The 17,918-nt window shown below is 43.6% G+C and overlaps 1 protein-coding gene across 1 annotated transcript; it reads right to left on the reverse strand.

Annotated features, from left to right (window-relative positions):
• Nucleotides 1-440: 440 nt before the first annotated feature.
• On the reverse strand, nucleotides 441-13,256 carry ncapg (non-SMC condensin I complex, subunit G). The gene is made up of 22 exons (XM_079160334.1): nucleotides 13,227-13,256; nucleotides 12,816-12,940; nucleotides 12,188-12,466; nucleotides 11,641-11,869; nucleotides 11,292-11,437; nucleotides 11,123-11,207; nucleotides 10,673-10,865; nucleotides 10,449-10,598; nucleotides 8,857-8,997; nucleotides 7,498-7,621; nucleotides 7,184-7,273; nucleotides 5,723-5,911; nucleotides 5,517-5,627; nucleotides 4,933-5,052; nucleotides 4,340-4,579; nucleotides 4,066-4,247; nucleotides 2,650-2,815; nucleotides 2,273-2,440; nucleotides 1,222-1,345; nucleotides 1,060-1,107; nucleotides 853-922; nucleotides 441-756 (listed from the first exon to the last, which is right to left on the reverse strand). The coding sequence occupies exons 2-22, from the start codon at nucleotides 12,921-12,923 to the stop codon at nucleotides 630-632; spliced, it is 3,090 nt and encodes a 1,029-aa protein (XP_079016460.1). The 5' UTR covers nucleotides 12,924-12,940; nucleotides 13,227-13,256; the 3' UTR covers nucleotides 441-629.
• Nucleotides 13,257-17,918: the final 4,662 nt, after the last annotated feature.

Genomic DNA, 17,918 nt, shown 5'->3' on the forward strand with positions numbered 1-17,918 from the left:
ATGGTCTGTGGTCCACACGCAGCTCGGGTCTCCACGGCCTTCCTGGAGAACGAAGGAATGTCTTTGGACGGGCCAGTCTGTCCAGTGTGAGCAAACATCCTCCAGATGTTTAGAACCTTAACACCATTGTTGAAGGATGTCAGGACGCAACCCAATACATCGTACAGATCATCAAGAGGGACACCTTTTTGTGGGGAGGGGGCCCACAAGTTATTAGAGAACATAAATGTCAATCTTGCTTCCAAAAGACTTGGTGCTAAAGATGTTTTTATGTGTATATATAGTGTTCTTGGATACCATCTCAAATTGAACAAATAAAACTAATGCACTGAGATTTTGTAATCTTTTTCTGTAAATCTTAGAGTAGTGTAGTAAGATTTGCAAACAATCTGAGAGGAAATGCACATCTGTGGTTGAACATACAGAGCCGAGGTCGGGAACAAGCTTTTATTGACGTATATAATGACAAAATAAACTAAAGGACAAAATATGACATAAAAGCTCAAAGTCAATTTGACTATAAAAGAGTAAGTAACTAGCTCCACTTTACTGACGTATTTGTGAATTACATTAGACTGAAGCACCAGTTAAAAGTAAAACTTTTGCATCAGCTGTTTAGAACCAGACTTCTAGGACACGTTGGCCTCCTGGTTGATGAGGGTGTTGAGGTCCAGCTTGGTCTTCTCCAGAGCTGCAGTCTTCGCCCTCCGCGAGGGACGCACCACGGGAACCGACTCTGGAACATTTTCTCCATCGCTGTGGCCAAAACAAAAAAGCAGCAGATGAATATGAGAATGTGAAAATAAAGCAATGGAATAATGTACGCGTTGTGGATGTCGCGTGTTCCCTCACCTCTCCTCTGATGACTCGGCCCTCCTGCTCGGCCTCCTGCCCCCTTTGGCTGAGCAGACTTTCCTCTGACCTGTGCACACAAACGCTCGGGTTACCTCACAGTGCAGAGTCCACTCTTTGACTCAGCTACATAATAAGAGCTCTAACAATAAAGTAGCTCTATCAGCAACTGCAGTTTCTTAGTCGAGTGTTCAGAACCTGCATTACCTCTTTTGGCTCTCTTGGCAGATTTAGATGGGTCGTCTGTTGACGCCTCTGTGGACAGATAAAGACAGAACAGTTTGCAGATCTAGTAAGAAGAGTACCAGGGAGACGCTAGTTGCGGACGTTCAGCGGGACGTCGGCTTGTTCTTGTGCGTGTGTGCGTACCGTCTGCGTTGACGTCCAGCGGTTGCAGAGCGCTGGCGCTGAGGAGCTCGGCCTGTTCTCTTGCGTCCACTAGCTGATGAACCATTTTCTCCAGAGCGCGGAGACAGACGCGATCCTTCACCACCTGAGAGGACGAGGACATGAAACATCGGGCCTTAATGAGGCAGATCTATATATATATGAAGCAGTACGGGGGTACGGCCCAACAACAATCTCCACACTCATTTTGAGCCCTTTATAACACTTTCTGCAAACTGCGCCCATGGGAATTACCCACAATTCATAGCAATGGGACATTAACACACAGGGTTACCAGTGGAAGCATGGAGACGTAAAAGACGACGGCACACGAGTGCTCAGTCTGGAATATTATATTTACTCAGAAACATTAAGGATTAAAGATTCATTTAGTTATTTAAGCTGTTTTGCCAAAAATGAGGAAAATAGATTACAATCACCTCTCTGGTGAGGAGAGTCTGGAAGACGTTCAAATCAGGGAGTAAACAATATAAAATAAATGCCCACAATTGTACATAACGTGCTATATCATTTCAAGCCCTCACAGTCTCTCACACTCAACCACTCAACAGGAGGATGGCCGTCCCTGAGGGTTCAGGTCTTAAGGCCTTAGGGGGGCCGATGTCATTCTGTTGGTCTAGACTGAAATGCCTCAACAATGGTTTAATGGATTAATGTGGCATTTTGACCTACATAAGCACATTCATAAAAAAATCCCTCTGACTGTGGTGATCCCCAGACTTTTCCTTTAGCGCCACCATGAGGTTGACGTTTGGAGTGAAACGTCTCAACATCTATTTGATGGATTGCCATGAAATTTGCTAGTTCAGCAAATCCCGTAACTCATCTAGCGTCAACGTCAGATAAACAATTTCAATGTGCACAATACTCATCACAGTCCCACCAGCCTCAGCTGTTCTTTGTGTTTGGTGCTAACTAGCATGCTAACAGGCTAAATGAACGATTAACACGGTGCACTCGTTAGCATTTAGCTACAGCCTCACAGCTGCCCGTGTGACTGTGGACTGTGCACCTGAACGAGCTGCTGCAGCAGCGTCTGCAGGTCCTTCCTGACGGTCTCGTCTCTGCTGAGCTCCAGGTTGCTCAGAGTCTTGGCGTAGAGACGCACCTCCGGGGCGCTGGGGTCCTTCAGCATCTCCCCGCACAGACGCACCGCCAAGTAGTCATGGACACACACCTCCTGCAGACACATACACTCCGTCACCTCTATGGGTCGCGGCTTAAGAGCTTATCAAACAATTGTGAACTGGAGCATTCAGGAGAACAGTTTATAAACCTCATTTATGCAAAGAAGAAGTTAATATACATTTGTGGGAAGAAAGCAACGTGCTGAGAAGCTCAGAAGGCCAATAAAAACACAAAGCCGGATGGATCACAGTGGTTCCTTACCTCTGTGTTGGTTGAGGGCTTAATGAGAGCACTTGGACGGGTCAGCTCGACAAGTAGCTCCACCACGTTGTTAACATCCACCTCAGCTAGTGGAGAGGTGGCCGGGGCGTTCATCAGAGTCCGAACGGTCGGCAGGAAACCCTCCTCCACCACCTCCTGGTGAACCCTGATGACCAAGACACGGTACTAGGACTTTTACTACTGTATACTACACACTATACTCTGACTTTTACTACTGTATACTACATACTATACTCTGACTTTTACTACTATATACTACACACTATACTCTGACTTTTACTACTGTATACTACATACTATACTATGACTTTTACTACTGTATACTACACACTATACTCTGACTTTTACTACTGTATACTACATACTATACTCTGACTTTTACTACTATATACTACACACTATACTCTGACTTTTACTACTGTATACTACATACTATACTATGACTTTTACTACTATATACTACACACTATACTCTGACTTTTACTACTGTATACTACACACTATACTCTGACTTTTACTACTATATACTACACACTATACTCTGACTTTTACTACTGTATACTACATACTATACTCTGACTTTTACTACTATATACTACACACTATACTCTGACTTTTACTACTGTATACTACATACTATACTCTGACTTTTACTACTATATACTACACACTATACTCTGACTTTTACTACTGTATACTACACACTATACTCTGACTTTTACTACTGTATACTACATACTATACTATGACTTTTACTACTGTATACTACACACTATACTCTGACTTTTACTACTGTATACTACACACTATACTCTGACTTTTACTACTGTATACTATACTCTGACTTTTACTACTGTATACTATACTCTGACTTTTACTACTGTATACTATACTCTGACTTTTACTACTGTATACTACATACTATACTATGACTTTTACTACTATATACTACACACTATACTCTGACTTTTACTACTGTATACTATACTCTGACTTTTACTACTGTATACTATACTCTGACTTTTACTACTGTATACTACATACTATACTATGACTTTTACTACTATATACTACACACTATACTCTGACTTTTACTACTGTATACTATACTCTGACTTTTACTACTGTATACTACATACTATACTATGACATAGTAAAGTATGACTTTATGACATACTATATTATGACTTTCTTTAAAAAAAAAAAAAAATCATCATTTACTATACTGGGATTTTTTTGGGACTTTTGTATTTGTATGATATACTGACTCGATATTAGTTTATATAACATAACCAATAAATTCACAGAGGCAAGTAATCCTAATAAATAAATGACATCATCATGGCTGGCTTGTGTGTGTGCATGTGCATGTGCATGTGCATGTGCATGCGAGACCTGCTCTCGCGGGCGTAGAGCTGGAAGAAGACGCCGAGGCAGTGGCGTAGTCGAGTGTCGTCCTCTGTGACAGGGTTGTACCACAGCAACACCAGGCGGGACAGCATCTTGGCACTGGAGATACGGCCGGTGTACATTAGCTTGGCCAGGCCCTCCGCCGTCTCTGTGCGCAGGTCAGACACCTGGAAACACATAATCCAATAAAAACCGTCTTTGGCTACTTCACTTCCAGGTAACTAGATGCACACTTCTGTTTATCGAGTGAACATCTCACCTCGCTGTCCAGGAACTCTGAGAGCATCACGAGGATACTCTGTGCCGTGTCCTCTGGAGCGTCTCCCTTCTCCTCGGCCGCCGCAGCAGCGTCCTCCTCTTGCCGGTCTGGTGATTGGGATTGCGGGGCCGTCTGAGTGGCAGCTGTTTCAGAGAGCAGCTGGAAGCCGAACAGCAGCAGCAGGTCGATGATGGCCCGCAGAGCACTGATACGGATCTTCACCTCATCCAGCTGGGCGATCTGAGAGAACACACACACACACACACACACACACACACACACACACACACACACACACACACACACACACACACACACACACACACACACACACACACACACACACACACACACACACACACACACACGAGTCATGTCTGCGTTTTGAGATGAGGGAATCAAAATGACTAAAATATATTTTTCCACTTTGCAATGGGTCGCTAGTCGCTATGCATATTAACAACAATATGTAGAATCCCCATACTTTGCACTAAGATTAGGAGGTGAATGTATAAACTAAACACCCATATACAGTGGTTAGGGGGTCTCCTCTTGTTTATAAATGGGTTTGAACTGTAGGTGGGTGACATTACCTGCAGCAGCAGGACCATGTGTGTTTTGGCGAGCTCCTTGCTGTGCAGCGTGCACGTTCCCAGACAAACCACGGCCATGTTACGGACAGCAGGGTGAGCGTTCGCTATGCTGGGCAGGACCTGACGGACGGAGGAAACAGTGACATCAACAGACTTTTTACCGACGAAAACAAAACTACGAGCAAATAACCACGGATGATTCAAACGATGCAACTTAACTTTAGATTTATTTATGAATTTAACTTTGTACAGAAGGTCGCAGCCTGAGAGACGAGCTGGAACAAAGTTAGAAACTCAAGTGGCACAGCATCGGATCATAAGAAGAAAACACATTCAGCAGAAGAAGTATGCAGTTGATTTAGTCATCTGCATCATCCCGTGTTTAATACACAGTAATTATCCATATGGTTTGGTGTACATTAAGAACAGTCATCTCCATCACTTCCCTGTGAATGTGAATGATTCAATGCATCATATTTCAACTGTCGGGTTGTGTGATACTGAAAATGAATGCTGTCCAATCAGAGCTCGTGTTCTGTACATCTGCAGTCAAGTGAAAGATATAGTGCTGTGTGGGTTTATACCAGAGAGGACATTAAGGCGCTTATGGTTGGACCGATTCGTGTCTTGATGCTCATCTGCTTCAGTAGTTCAGCACACATAATGAGACATCTCAGGAGAGTCTCTGGGTCATTCTGAAAGAAAAACAAAAAGGTGTCAAGACCGTTCCCTGTTTTAACCACACGGGGTGAGTAATAAGTGACATGTTGGGACAGTGTGTGTTACGTACCTTCTCTGCGCGGATCTCCTTGTTGGCCGGCTGGCTGCTCTCTGCGGTTTCCTGGAGGATCTGGTTCCGGCGGTTCTCCAGCTCTGTGATGGAGTCCTTCAGCTCTGCGGCGCGGCTGAAGTCCTGGGCGGTGATGCAGTCCTCCAGGGTTTGCTTGGCCTCCAAGGTGCGCACCTTTACCTCCGCCAGCTGGAGGGGAGGAGATGGGGACGAGAGTCAGTCCTCAGCTGAAATACACTCCAGAGGACATCTTGACTGGTGAGACGCGCGACTGCGTCTCAATTTACAGGTAAAACAACAACAGCTGGGGCTCTGGGCCAGGTGAGTCCTCTAGAGCCGGAGTCTTTACTACAGCTACACAGAAGGGAAGCATGTTGTTATACATATAGTATCTTCCTCTGAGGCCGTCTGTGCCTCTTTGTGTTCGTTCCTAGGTTACCACCGACTTCCACTGAAGCCCAGGGACCCACACAGACCCGCTAGTCTGTTACAGGGGGAGACAGACAGCAGGTCAACAGTATACACCACATAGAAGTGGTGTGTGTCCTCTGAAAGCTGGGAACCGCAAGATCAATTTAAGATAAATCTGAAATTAAAAAAATGTATTAATTACTTCATTAATTGAAATAAATTGTGGGAGTGTATGAGGGCTAAGAACATTATGATAGAAGTCTCGTGCTCACTTTGGTCTCAGAACTTGTTACAGCAATTCTTCGGTTGATTTGGTGCTAAATTTAATCATTCTTTTACCACTTCAGAATTAATAACAACGATCAAAAATCACTCTGAAATACCACATTTAGACACCTTGAGTAACCTTAAGACCTTGAGTAACATCATAGAAAAATCCCATGCTTTTATTTGGGATCAAAAACCTTTCAAATTTGGAGATTTATGCAAGAATTTATTGTCAATAAGCCACACATCCTTTGAATGCTCTAGGACTCTAGTTTGTGGTTGTAACGTTTTATGAAGTTTTATCAGGTCATTTTATAAAGTCAGGTTCAAGTTTTTAAAAATGGTCTCACTACAATAAAATGGCCACTGTGAGGACTAACATCATCACATGAATACAGTTGAGCGTCAGCTTCATGAAGTCATAAAGACGACTGACTTTAAAAAGAGGAACCTACTGGACCTGATGGGCATAATACGCACCTTCCACCTCAGCTAAAGAGGCTTTGCCTCCGAACACAACTGTGCTCAGCTGGAGGACCAGAGTGATGGACAAACAGAAACAAACAGAGAGGGAATGTAAACAGAGCACAGAACAGGGAGGACTTAGAAATAAAAAAGATAAGATAGTTAGTTATAAACCTTTCATATATTTAGTTATTCGGCTTTGTAATAGTTTTAACAGACGAGCAATGAGGCCAAAGATGTGGTGTTTCCATCCACCCTAAGAACAGCGAGGCATCGGGACGACATGACTGGATGGAAGCGTGTCTGAGTGTCGCCCACCTGGACCTGCTGCCGGCGGCTCGTGTTCTCGTCCAGCGGCTGGCTGGCCTCCATGATGGGCTCCCTCACATCCGAGATGATCTCTGCCACCTGCGTGACGCAAAGCAGGCTCATTTAGACATCTACCACCACTGGATGGAAAATCCCAAACACAAAGACCTTTAGTAGCGCAGGATAAGTTTCTTTCATCGGCACAACAGTGAGAAATAATCTCAGCTTCTGTATTCAACTTTCTGCCTCACTGGTCTGTCGCCTGGTCGGGCGTGGATACATTGTGTGCAGAGTTAGTGAGAGATGTAAAGTGTGGAACTCACAGTCTGAATGCGTCTGTGGTCGTCAGGGATGAGGGTGAGGAGTTTCTCAGTGAGAAGGGAGACCAGGGAGGAGGGAGTCTGTGGAAGAGCCAACATCTCCTGCAGGACAGCAAACACGCGCTTCCTACAAACAACATGCAACGTGACAAGTAGGACTACAAACACCTCAACACTCCCATGATCATACTCTGCAAACTGGACAACATTAAGCCGTTTGACGAGCAACACTAAATAGGGACGGAGCCGTTTTGAATTGTGGACACTAAACATCTCTTACCAAACTAAATGAACACAGACCGTAGATTTCTAAACATCGTCTGAAGCTCACATATTTAAAGAAGAACAGCAGCAAGAATCAGCGGCATCTAACCAGACATATACATCAGTTACTGTTAAAACAATTGGCCCATTAATAGTCGATTAAAGCTACGGCAATGAACTCAATTTGTGTTGATTCTGGCGGCCCCTGTGGATGAAGGTGGTAGTGTTTCTACGAAGCAGTCCCTTCAGAAAACCTCATTAAACTGCAGCAACACAATTAAGGGAACAAATTATATCGCCATATTTAAAAACAATGTAGCATTATATTTTTTCTTATGAAGTCAAATGTGATCATTTATCATTTAGAAAAACTAATCGATACCACCATGAAGCTTCCCCAGTTGATTACTTACATTAAGGCGTTCTGAAATTGAAGGTCTAAATATGCAAATTAGGTATTGTTTTATTAAGTATGTAATAATTTTTTCATACATTTTAAAACCCCAAATCTGAACATTGGATAAAGCCGGGTTCAAACATTCTTGTTACATTTTGTCGACATGTTAGAAAATACTGTCGACGGCCATACAAATAAAATCTGTTTTCACCATGTTTCTATTCTTAGTAAAATGTTATAAATCAGGCTATGAATGATATATGAACTAGGTGAAAACCTTCAGAACACAGATAGGAATGAAAGGGGAACGTTTGGCGAGAGATTTATGAGATTTATGAGTCTGAGGAGAAAACAGTCTTAAAGACATTAAAGCATTGTAAATTTCTCAATAACGATATAAAATCACAATATAGACTTTTTAGCTGGCAATACAATAAATAAATTGTCTATGAAATAACCACATGGTTTTGTATACTTGAAGAATGAAAAGTATTTTCTCATTTAATTAAGAACGTTTAAATTGCGAATGAGGCATTTTCTGATGCTACCTTTGGTTAAATTCAGGAGAAATCTATAGACACAAATAGACAAAGCCGTAAAATAAGTTAAACGTGTATTTTGGATGTTTTCTTTCCACTAATCTGAAAGAGGACATGCTACACCTTTACATTTCACCAACACGACGCCGGCCCTCATCTCACCTGCCGCCCTCCTCGTTGGTGTCCAGACATCCGATGAGACGGATGAGCTGCTGGGAGATGAACTCCTTGGTCATGACGAGCTCCAGCTGGTTGAAGTCGGCCCTCTGCTCCTCTGACAGCAAAGGTACTGCCTTCAGATATCTGCGACGGGCCAGAGTGACACAACTCAGAGAATGACAACAGCCCTCGGAGCAGTCATAGATCATGGCCGTCCTCCGGTACAAGAATCACAGCGGTAGAGCTACCTACAAGCTACACACGCCATGTCAACCGCCAGCCAGCCACAGAGCGACTCATACAAACCTACACCTGCTCACTTACTAAAAACATGCTAAGAAGCTTGCCACACAGTTACACACAGGAAGAGTTCCTCTGAGCAACAAGCATTATGACAACTGTGTCAGGTGCTCAGTTCTACACTACTGCATACTATATTGAAAGGTAAGGTTCACAATTCTTCATGTCCGTCTTATCACACAACAGTCAGGAGCCCATACAAACAACATGAAGAGGGTTTGCTTGTAATCATTTCTTCTGTTCATACAGGACATTAAACTAAAGTCCTTTCAATACAAGTGATGGAGACAGAGGCCACCGCCCGCATTCTGAGACAAATATATTCAGAACTTTATCTGATGTAATATGAGGCTTCGGCAGCCTTTTTAGTGGAGAATTCCCTCTTTGAGTTTCCCCGTACTGTGCTTCCATTCTGAGCTGCAGTAAGGAACTATTACAAAAAGATGGAATTGGTACAAAAAAATAAATCAATTGTAAGAATCAAAAAGACTCCCATTTGATTCGCCCTAACTCAGTCTGCTGAAGAAACACATTCACTTTGGATAAAGTTTTTGCCAGACCCTCTGGGTCTGAAAAGTGAAGCCAATGAAGAAGTACTTTAATAAAGTGCATTCTCTCTAATGACCATCAGGGGGCGGCGACTCTGGTTGTATAGAAGTCTATGAGAAAGTGACTCTACTACTCACTTGATTTATTACCTCAGTAAACATTGTACACATGAGTTTTGGTCTCACTCTCTAGTTTCAAGTCTTCTTCAATACAGCATGATGTTCATTTAGTAAATGATGGTCCATTTAGAATCAAATAGACCATAAAGCAGGGGATGCTTTAGGGCGGGGCTACCTTGTGATTGACAGGTCACTACTGCTACCACGGTGTCTCCAAGTCACTCCTCCGCTGTCCAAATATGGTCACATTTGCTCACCGGTTGCAAAAAACAAGATGGCGACGGCCAAAACGCCAAACTTGAAGCATCAAAACATCAGTCCACAAATCGATGGGCGACATCACGACAACTACGTCTTATACACAGTAGATGTTTTTTGTCACACATCTCCCACAGTGGAAGAACATTAGGATCTTTTAATGCCCCTTTTAGAAAAACCTGTTTCAGTGATCATATGGGCACCTGACTATTGTTTCAAGACAGACTTGGAAAAATTGTGAAACCATTCTTTTAACTACAAGAATAAATCCCTCTGTAGAGCCTGTTGCTGCTGATCTGCAGCAGTGGTGAAATGTACAGCGGACGAAAAAACTAGAAATGTAATCCAGTGAAGCGTCTCTTCTCTCACCCGTAGAGGTAGTTGGCGTAAGTGGCAGCGTCTGGTAGCACTTGGTCCAGCAATTCATCCCCGTCGTCTCCTTTAGCCCTGATGAACTCACACAGAGCTCTCCAGTGAAGCACATTCTCACAGGACAGAGAGTCCACCGGGACCAGCTTCCTGTTGACAACACAGACATTTCATTAATGACGCAATGACACACGGGAGACGGAGAGAGGGAGTTTGAAGCGTACCTGTTGCCGAGCTGCGCTCTGCTCTGCAGCAGCTCTTCAGTGGGCATGCCTCTGAAGATGGCTTGCAGCGTGTCCAGAGCCGTCTGGGCACAGTTCTCTACATCCAGCCGGTGGAGCAGCTCCGTGACGTTACCATCCAGCCGAAGCATCCAGGCCGGCAGCAGACGGGAACAAACCACCTCCCTCACCATTTCTACAACACATGGACATGTTCAGTGGCCACAGTGGGATGTACAGCTGAAACAAACACTGGATGGACAGAAGATTTCTGTTAACCCACTCACAGTAACTTTAAACAATTCATTAGGGCAATAATTCAACAGATTAACTGACAATTTACAAAATACACCTTTTGTTTGTTGCAGCTTTTCGTTTTTGTTCACTAAAAGTTCAAGTACTTGATTGAAAAATGTGTCTGTATAAATGTGACACGGGTGCAGAAATCCTCACCTGAGGTGTCGTGGAGACCCTGCTGCAGCAGACCAACTCTTTGAGCGATGGTCAAAGCTTTAATGTGAACTTTTTCAGCCAGAACCTTGAAACAGAAAAACAAGAGAAGGAAAGTTCAAACCCAATTCACAACGTTTGAGCAACTTCACTCGACTGGGTTTGCGGCTACCTGGTAGGCCAGCTTGCGGACGTTCTCTTTGATGTCCCGGGTGCGTTTGAGTACTTTGGGGAGGGTGCGAGGGGACATCGCAATGCAGGAAAGGACGGCGCGTCGCACCTCGGCATTAGTATCGTTTTCTAGAATCAACATGTACGCTGAACAGTGGAAAGAAACAGAGTATTAGACAACAGGTAGAGGGCCAAAGAGCATGATATAAGAACATATTAAATCACAAAACAAAGGCTACTTCAAGGAGGATGTACTGAAGGCAGCGTATTTTACAGTTGAACAGGGACAATATGTTCTGCATTTGCTCGAGTGTGTTTTGTCAAATCCAAAATAAAAAACAACAACAAACCGTTGATGGTCGGACAGTCGGGATCCTTTGGCTGTTGCAGACGCGTCATGGCCAAAGCGGCCTGAATCCTCACATTGGGGAACTTGTCGGTGACACGGACCAGCATGGCTTGGTGGATGTGATCGAAGAGGTCGTCGTCTATCTGGGCGTTCTCCGCCATACTGCCCAGCAGCTTGTTGATCAGCTGGCACACACGGAAACGTACCGCATGGCTACTGGCTTTGTGGGACTGAGGGGAAAGGAAAGGCAGAAATAGATGCAGCAGACAAAAGGGTTTGGGAGGAGAAGTAAAGAAAGAGGATCAAGATATGGGATGGGGGGGGAAAGGTGCCGAAAAGAGACACGTCTCAAAGGAAAGAGGGCATGTGGGACACAGAGAGAGAGCGAGAGCGAGAGAGAGAGAGAGAGAGAGAGAGAGAGAGAGAGAGAGAACAAAATCTGATTAAAAAGGCAGCAGACACATCAATCACAACAGGTTCTTTGTACAGCACACAACATTGATCTCTCTATTTATTTAGCACAATAAAGCGTGTAATAAAGTTTATACCTCCAACAGAAAGTTGAAAAGAAAACTCAAAAATGGATGATCGTCCTCAGCATCTTCATCTTCATCTTCTTCCTCCTCCTCCTCCACCTCCTCCTCCTCCTCATCTTCATCCTCCGGCCGCTCCTCCCCCTCCTCAGTCTTAGGCGGAGACTGGAAACTCGTGGCAAATCTCGCAACAAACTCCATGACATTTTCCACCGTGGGTTCACGCTTGTAGACAATCATGGCGTACTTCAGGTAGTGGACAAACTCCTCGTGGAAAAGCGTCTTGTCCTCGAGCTGGTTGAGGAGATGGAGGGCGTCATCAGTAACAGGAGACAAGGGATGACAACCAGGAGAAACAACAGCTACGTTTTAAAACAAGATGGTGGAAATGGGCAATAATTGAAGCCAAAGTCATGAGTTTTGGCAATATTCATTCACAACAGAATAGATAAGCATCCAGACCTCTGTGGTCATCATTTCTCCAGGGTCAAAACAGAGCACGGAGAAGCAGCTTTAACTTTCCATTCATCACATTCAACTTTGTGGATTTAAACTTTTCTGTTTGCTACTTCCCTTCATTAAGTTACATTTGAGGCTGTTTATTCAAAACTGTCCTTTGATTTTGACTGATAGCTGGACGTACCTTGTTGTAGCGGCTGTTCAGGCTCGCCACCAGCTTCGCCTTGTTGTTGTGGCCCTTCTGCGCGCGCTGAAACGCCTCTTTAATGTCCATTTCATTGTCGGCAGTCATATTTCCTTCTCAGAAATCTAAATTAAAAGAGAGAGAAGCATACGCTTTCATCATAGCGACTAACAAAGTGAAGTTTTAACTGGATACTAACGGTAGCAGCTTGTTTGTCTCTGGTGTCTCATTAGCTATAAGCCCCACGTCGCTACCATTCCCACGGAAACGAGCAGAAAAACAACGTCACCTGGATGAGTCGTACGGAATAAAGTTTCCTATGGATACTTTACATCATCCTTTATCACAGCATTAAAGCACATGTAGTATTATACCGGATAATTATACGTATTATGAGTTTTCGAAACGTACCTTTTCTTCCGTTTTCCTCTCGCAACACTGCCGCCTGTTTTCAAACTCGCGTGTTCTCGCGAGAACTGAGACGTGATTAATAAATAATCACGTTCACCGGATCTCGTTGAGCCCTGGGTTTAACCTGGCAGGCGCTACTCTGGCTCAATAATGATCTATACAAAAGTAGGAGGGTGGAAACAAAACAAATTAATTGTATAATCAATCAGTCGAAAATTAATCTGCAACTATTTTGATAGATGATGAACATTTTGAAAATATTCCCGGAGGGACACCTTCTCAAATGTTAAGATTTGCTACCTTTCTCAGTTTACATTGTGCGTCCTTCTTTGAGTATTCGACACTTTTTTAACTGTTTTCTGGCATTTTATAGATCAGATAATAACAAAAAAATCATCATATTGACAATTAGTTTACAAACACTCACATAATGCTATGTTTGGTTAGGTTTTTCATAATTTGCCAATTAAAAACGTGTACAAAGAACCACATAATCCTGTGGCTTCATTTCAGTTGGACGAAATAAATCAATCACTAAACTGCTAATATTAGATATTACCCCTCTATTGGTGTTTTGATTTCCAAGGCGTCACAGCAGACAGCTCACCCCTGGAGAGGGCAGGAACAAGCATCTCCACGGGTATATAGGGCACCTCTTATGACAACAACAACAGCACCTCTCTCTGGAAATCAATTTAATATAGAGGATGCTCTGTCGGGCTTTGGGACCTGCGTGCATGTGGGCGTAGGATCATCTGAGAGGTGTATTACCATATTAAATATTTATGCCGGTGGATGCAGGGGAAAAAAGTCTCTCCATTAGTCCGTAGACCTGCAATGTCCTGAGCCAAAAAGAGGTGGGAAAATGGCTTTAGCGCTACATATCCATGGATACTGTACAGGGGGGTGAACTTCAGACGTCCGAATGCTTTCCAGAGAGATGCACCCCCTGTGCTAAACTACCATTTTGTACAAAACTGGGCGAAGCAGACAAAAAAGCAGAGAGGCCCCAGACCCCCTGGGGTCCCCTGAAGCACTATAGGCCAATTGGTTTGTGACCATTTGATTAATTTCATAATTTGTTTTGAGGTATGCTCAACTACAGAACCGATCCTGCATTAGTTATCCTGCGGTCATGTCTTGAGGCCTCAGTATGTTTTGAACAAACTCGGTTGGAAGATGTACCGTCAGACCACTTCTTAAGATACAACTGTTTATAGCTGCTCCAAATGGCCACGCTAAGGAGGGGTGAAAAGCATGTCATGCATCCACCTCTGCCTCACCAATCTCTCTCCAAGAACTCTGCGTCTTTCGCATTTTTTTGGTACTATCAAAAGCAATAAATCGTACTAATGGGTATAACACACACACACACACACACACACACACACACACACACACACACACACTTTCGGACAGTCTCTCCTTGAAGGCATTCATGGTGTTGCACTTGGTTGGATATGTGATAACTGGTGAAAGGATGAAGAAAGAGAACTCGACAGCCCATTGCTGCGTGATGTGGATTGTAAGATTGTGGGTTTTAAAAAAGTTTGTTGGAAACAAAGGGAAAAAAAGGACGAAACCTCCGGGAGGGCAACAGAGGAGGGATCCCTCTCCCAAGATGGCCAGAAGTGCAACACATGTCATGTGTACAGAATGAACAACATAACAGAGTTACAAAATAGTCTATTTGTATGGTATGCATTATCCATATGGGCTAAGTAATAGCAGTAGTAGCACCAATAATAGCAGTACAATAATGGAAAAATTATGACTAGGGCTGGGACTTTGAAAGACATGGGCATCTAGTCGCACCCGTTCCGGTTGACCACCATGGGACCATATTTCATAAAAAATATGTATGGTAGTCAATTTCGAGTGACAAAAAATTATTTGACAATTTACACATATAATGTTTTTCAATTCTTGAAGATAATTTTACATGTCAAGAAAGTTGCATTTTGTTGTAAAACTGTTAAGACTGTGAAAATATGTATCCTACGGGTTATTATTTGTTTCGTGTAAAAGCCGCATATTCTGCAACACAATGTTGCAACACTGCAACATTTGACAAGTGAAATAAAATGTTAGATGAAGCTCAACACCTACAAAACATGAACTGTAGTGTGCAGATATATGAATACGTGCATGACGGGACGCTGCATCATTAACGGACAATGCATACACAAAATCAATGTAATTAACACAATGACAAACTCACAAGAACCAGTCACATATATTCATATGACAACAAAGCATGACAAATCAACCCAGCAAACCTGCAGTGGATCCACACATTCCACCACACAAGAGCACGAGCCATTCAAATATTGTTCATAAAAACGACACGATAGACAAATGAACAGTAGTAACGTTACTGCAGATGTAAACAAACAAACGCACTTCACTTACCAAATGCTGTTCACTTAAAGACAAACTCCATCCTCCTTTCTTTGTTAACAAAGAGTTTAATCCCACGGTTGTACAGTACATCGTTTCAGTTCCAGTAAGAAGTCCTTCTCGATTCATGGACGCCAGTGATGACAGTCAAGACTCCCCAGTTGTATTTCGCCGGTCTGCGGACCGGCAACGAGTGGGCCGCGGTTGTGGAGCTGTTTCCCTGCGAACGTGTTCGTTGAGTTGTAGATCCACTCGAGTTTCTCCAAAAGTTTTCAAAAGCACCGTAGCTTGTGTCCTGCTGTGCTATGGTGTCCTCAGGTTAGCGTAGCGTAGCTCCAAACACCCACGCTCAGTGAAAATGAAACGCATTCCCAGCCATAAAATGTGCAACGCTTCTCCGACGCTGTCTGCAACAAATACCGTTCATACAAATCCTTTTCCTGGCTGAGTCAGGGCTGCCAGCTGTGGCGTTGACTGACCATTTCTTACGATGTCCAGCTTTTCCTGAAATGTCCTTGAGAAAGGCGTTGTCAGCAACTCCGCCACTAAATCCGTTCCTCCTCCTCCTTCAGCCATTGAGTGTTAAAAAAACAAAGCTAGGTAAAAAAAGAGATAAACTACACCAAGCAAAACCCTAAACATTTTATAATTTCTTCCATATCTTTCAATTTGAAGGTGTGTTCACACCAAACGTGATGAATGCGATGAACGCGGCGAGATTACATACAAAGTCTATGTACAGACGCGATGAGCGCGAATTTGCGATGGCGTGGCGCGATTGACGCGTCAAAATGCCGAAACGCCAAAACGCCGAATCGCCCCAAACGCAAAAGTTTAAATATTTGAACTACTGAGAAAAAATTGCGTGACGCTCCAATGCGATAGCCTATCAGCGTTGAGTTGCTCCCCCTGTCATCAGTGAAGTCCAGCCGTTGTTGAATCAGGAAATAAATACTGTAGCCGCCAATGTTCCCCCAGAGCGCTACGATCCCTCATATCAGTAGAGACCGGACCAAACTATGTGTATACATGTGTGTGTGTAAACCATATGGTACAAACAATGAAATAGACGGTACCGTATTTACATCTAGATGACGTTATTGTGAGTGTTGATGGAGCTGCTATAATGTTAGCATAGCCTAGCACTGATCGATCCGAGCTCCATTGAGAAAACAAGTAAAAATCGGCATCATTACGTAGTTATTTCGGAGTCCCTTTTTGTCGGTTTATTGCCGTTAAATCACAGCCAAGTCAGTTTATTGTGTGTTCATACAGCTGTAGTAAACAGCCGACGTGTGGCTTGCTAGACACAGTAAACTCGATGAAATCCACGGAGGTCCTCTGGACAATGTTATGAACCCAGACATGACGGCGTTTAGTTTCCCGTGATATCTGGGACTTCCACAACACGTACTGAGCAGAAATAGAGGTTTTTCCATGGTTGATGGCGGACAGTTGAACGGCTTTCAGGCCGATAAGCCGCGCCCCCTCTCCGGCGCGTCCAGCGCGATTCACGCGAATGAACACACATAGTCCCCGGCGAGACCAGCGCGAATGACGCGATGAACGCGATTCGCGCCGTGTTCATCGCGTTTGGTGTGAACACACCTTTACTCCTCCAACTAAGCTCTGATGGCAAGTTAAGTTTCGGTTCACAATAGTCACATGCTCGCCCACTGACCAATCACAGCGCACCTTAAAACTGAGCTGCGAGTTAATGCTGACGTAGTTGTAGGCCAGCTAGAAGGCTCTGGCACATCAAAGAATACGCCCAACATGTCAAACTAAAGATCTGATGGGTTGAAGACTATGACAATCAACAATATCGTCCCCATTCACTTAAACTGCAAAGGGATTCACTTGTGAGTCTGCAGGCCTGGGGCCTCTCTTCTTACCTAGAGACACAGAGGTGAAATCTGATTGGATAAAAGCTCTACTTAAAACAAGCTGTGCTGGAAGCAGAGCAACTGAGGAAGACAGTACCTGTGCAATGAGAAATATTTTTATAAATTATAATACATGTAGTGTATTTATGAAAAATTATTAAATTATAAAATAGCTATAACTTTGTGATTCTGTTTAGGCCAGCAGAGAAGGCCTTGAAGGCCCTGACGGCCCACCACTGCCCAAAAGTCACGTTAGCGATGCCTCTCACTGAAGCTACGATATCTGTGTGTTTCCTACCTGGATGTACTCACATGAACAACCAGTCTCGTTCGTTCTTTCGCTTCCCGGCTGATAAAAACAGTCACTGGATAAAACACATCAGGTAAGAAAACGGAGTGGAACATA

The sequence above is a fragment of the Pholis gunnellus genome (assembly GCF_910591455.1).
Source record: "Pholis gunnellus genome assembly, chromosome: 5".
Taxonomy (NCBI): Eukaryota; Metazoa; Chordata; class Actinopteri; order Perciformes; family Pholidae; genus Pholis; species Pholis gunnellus.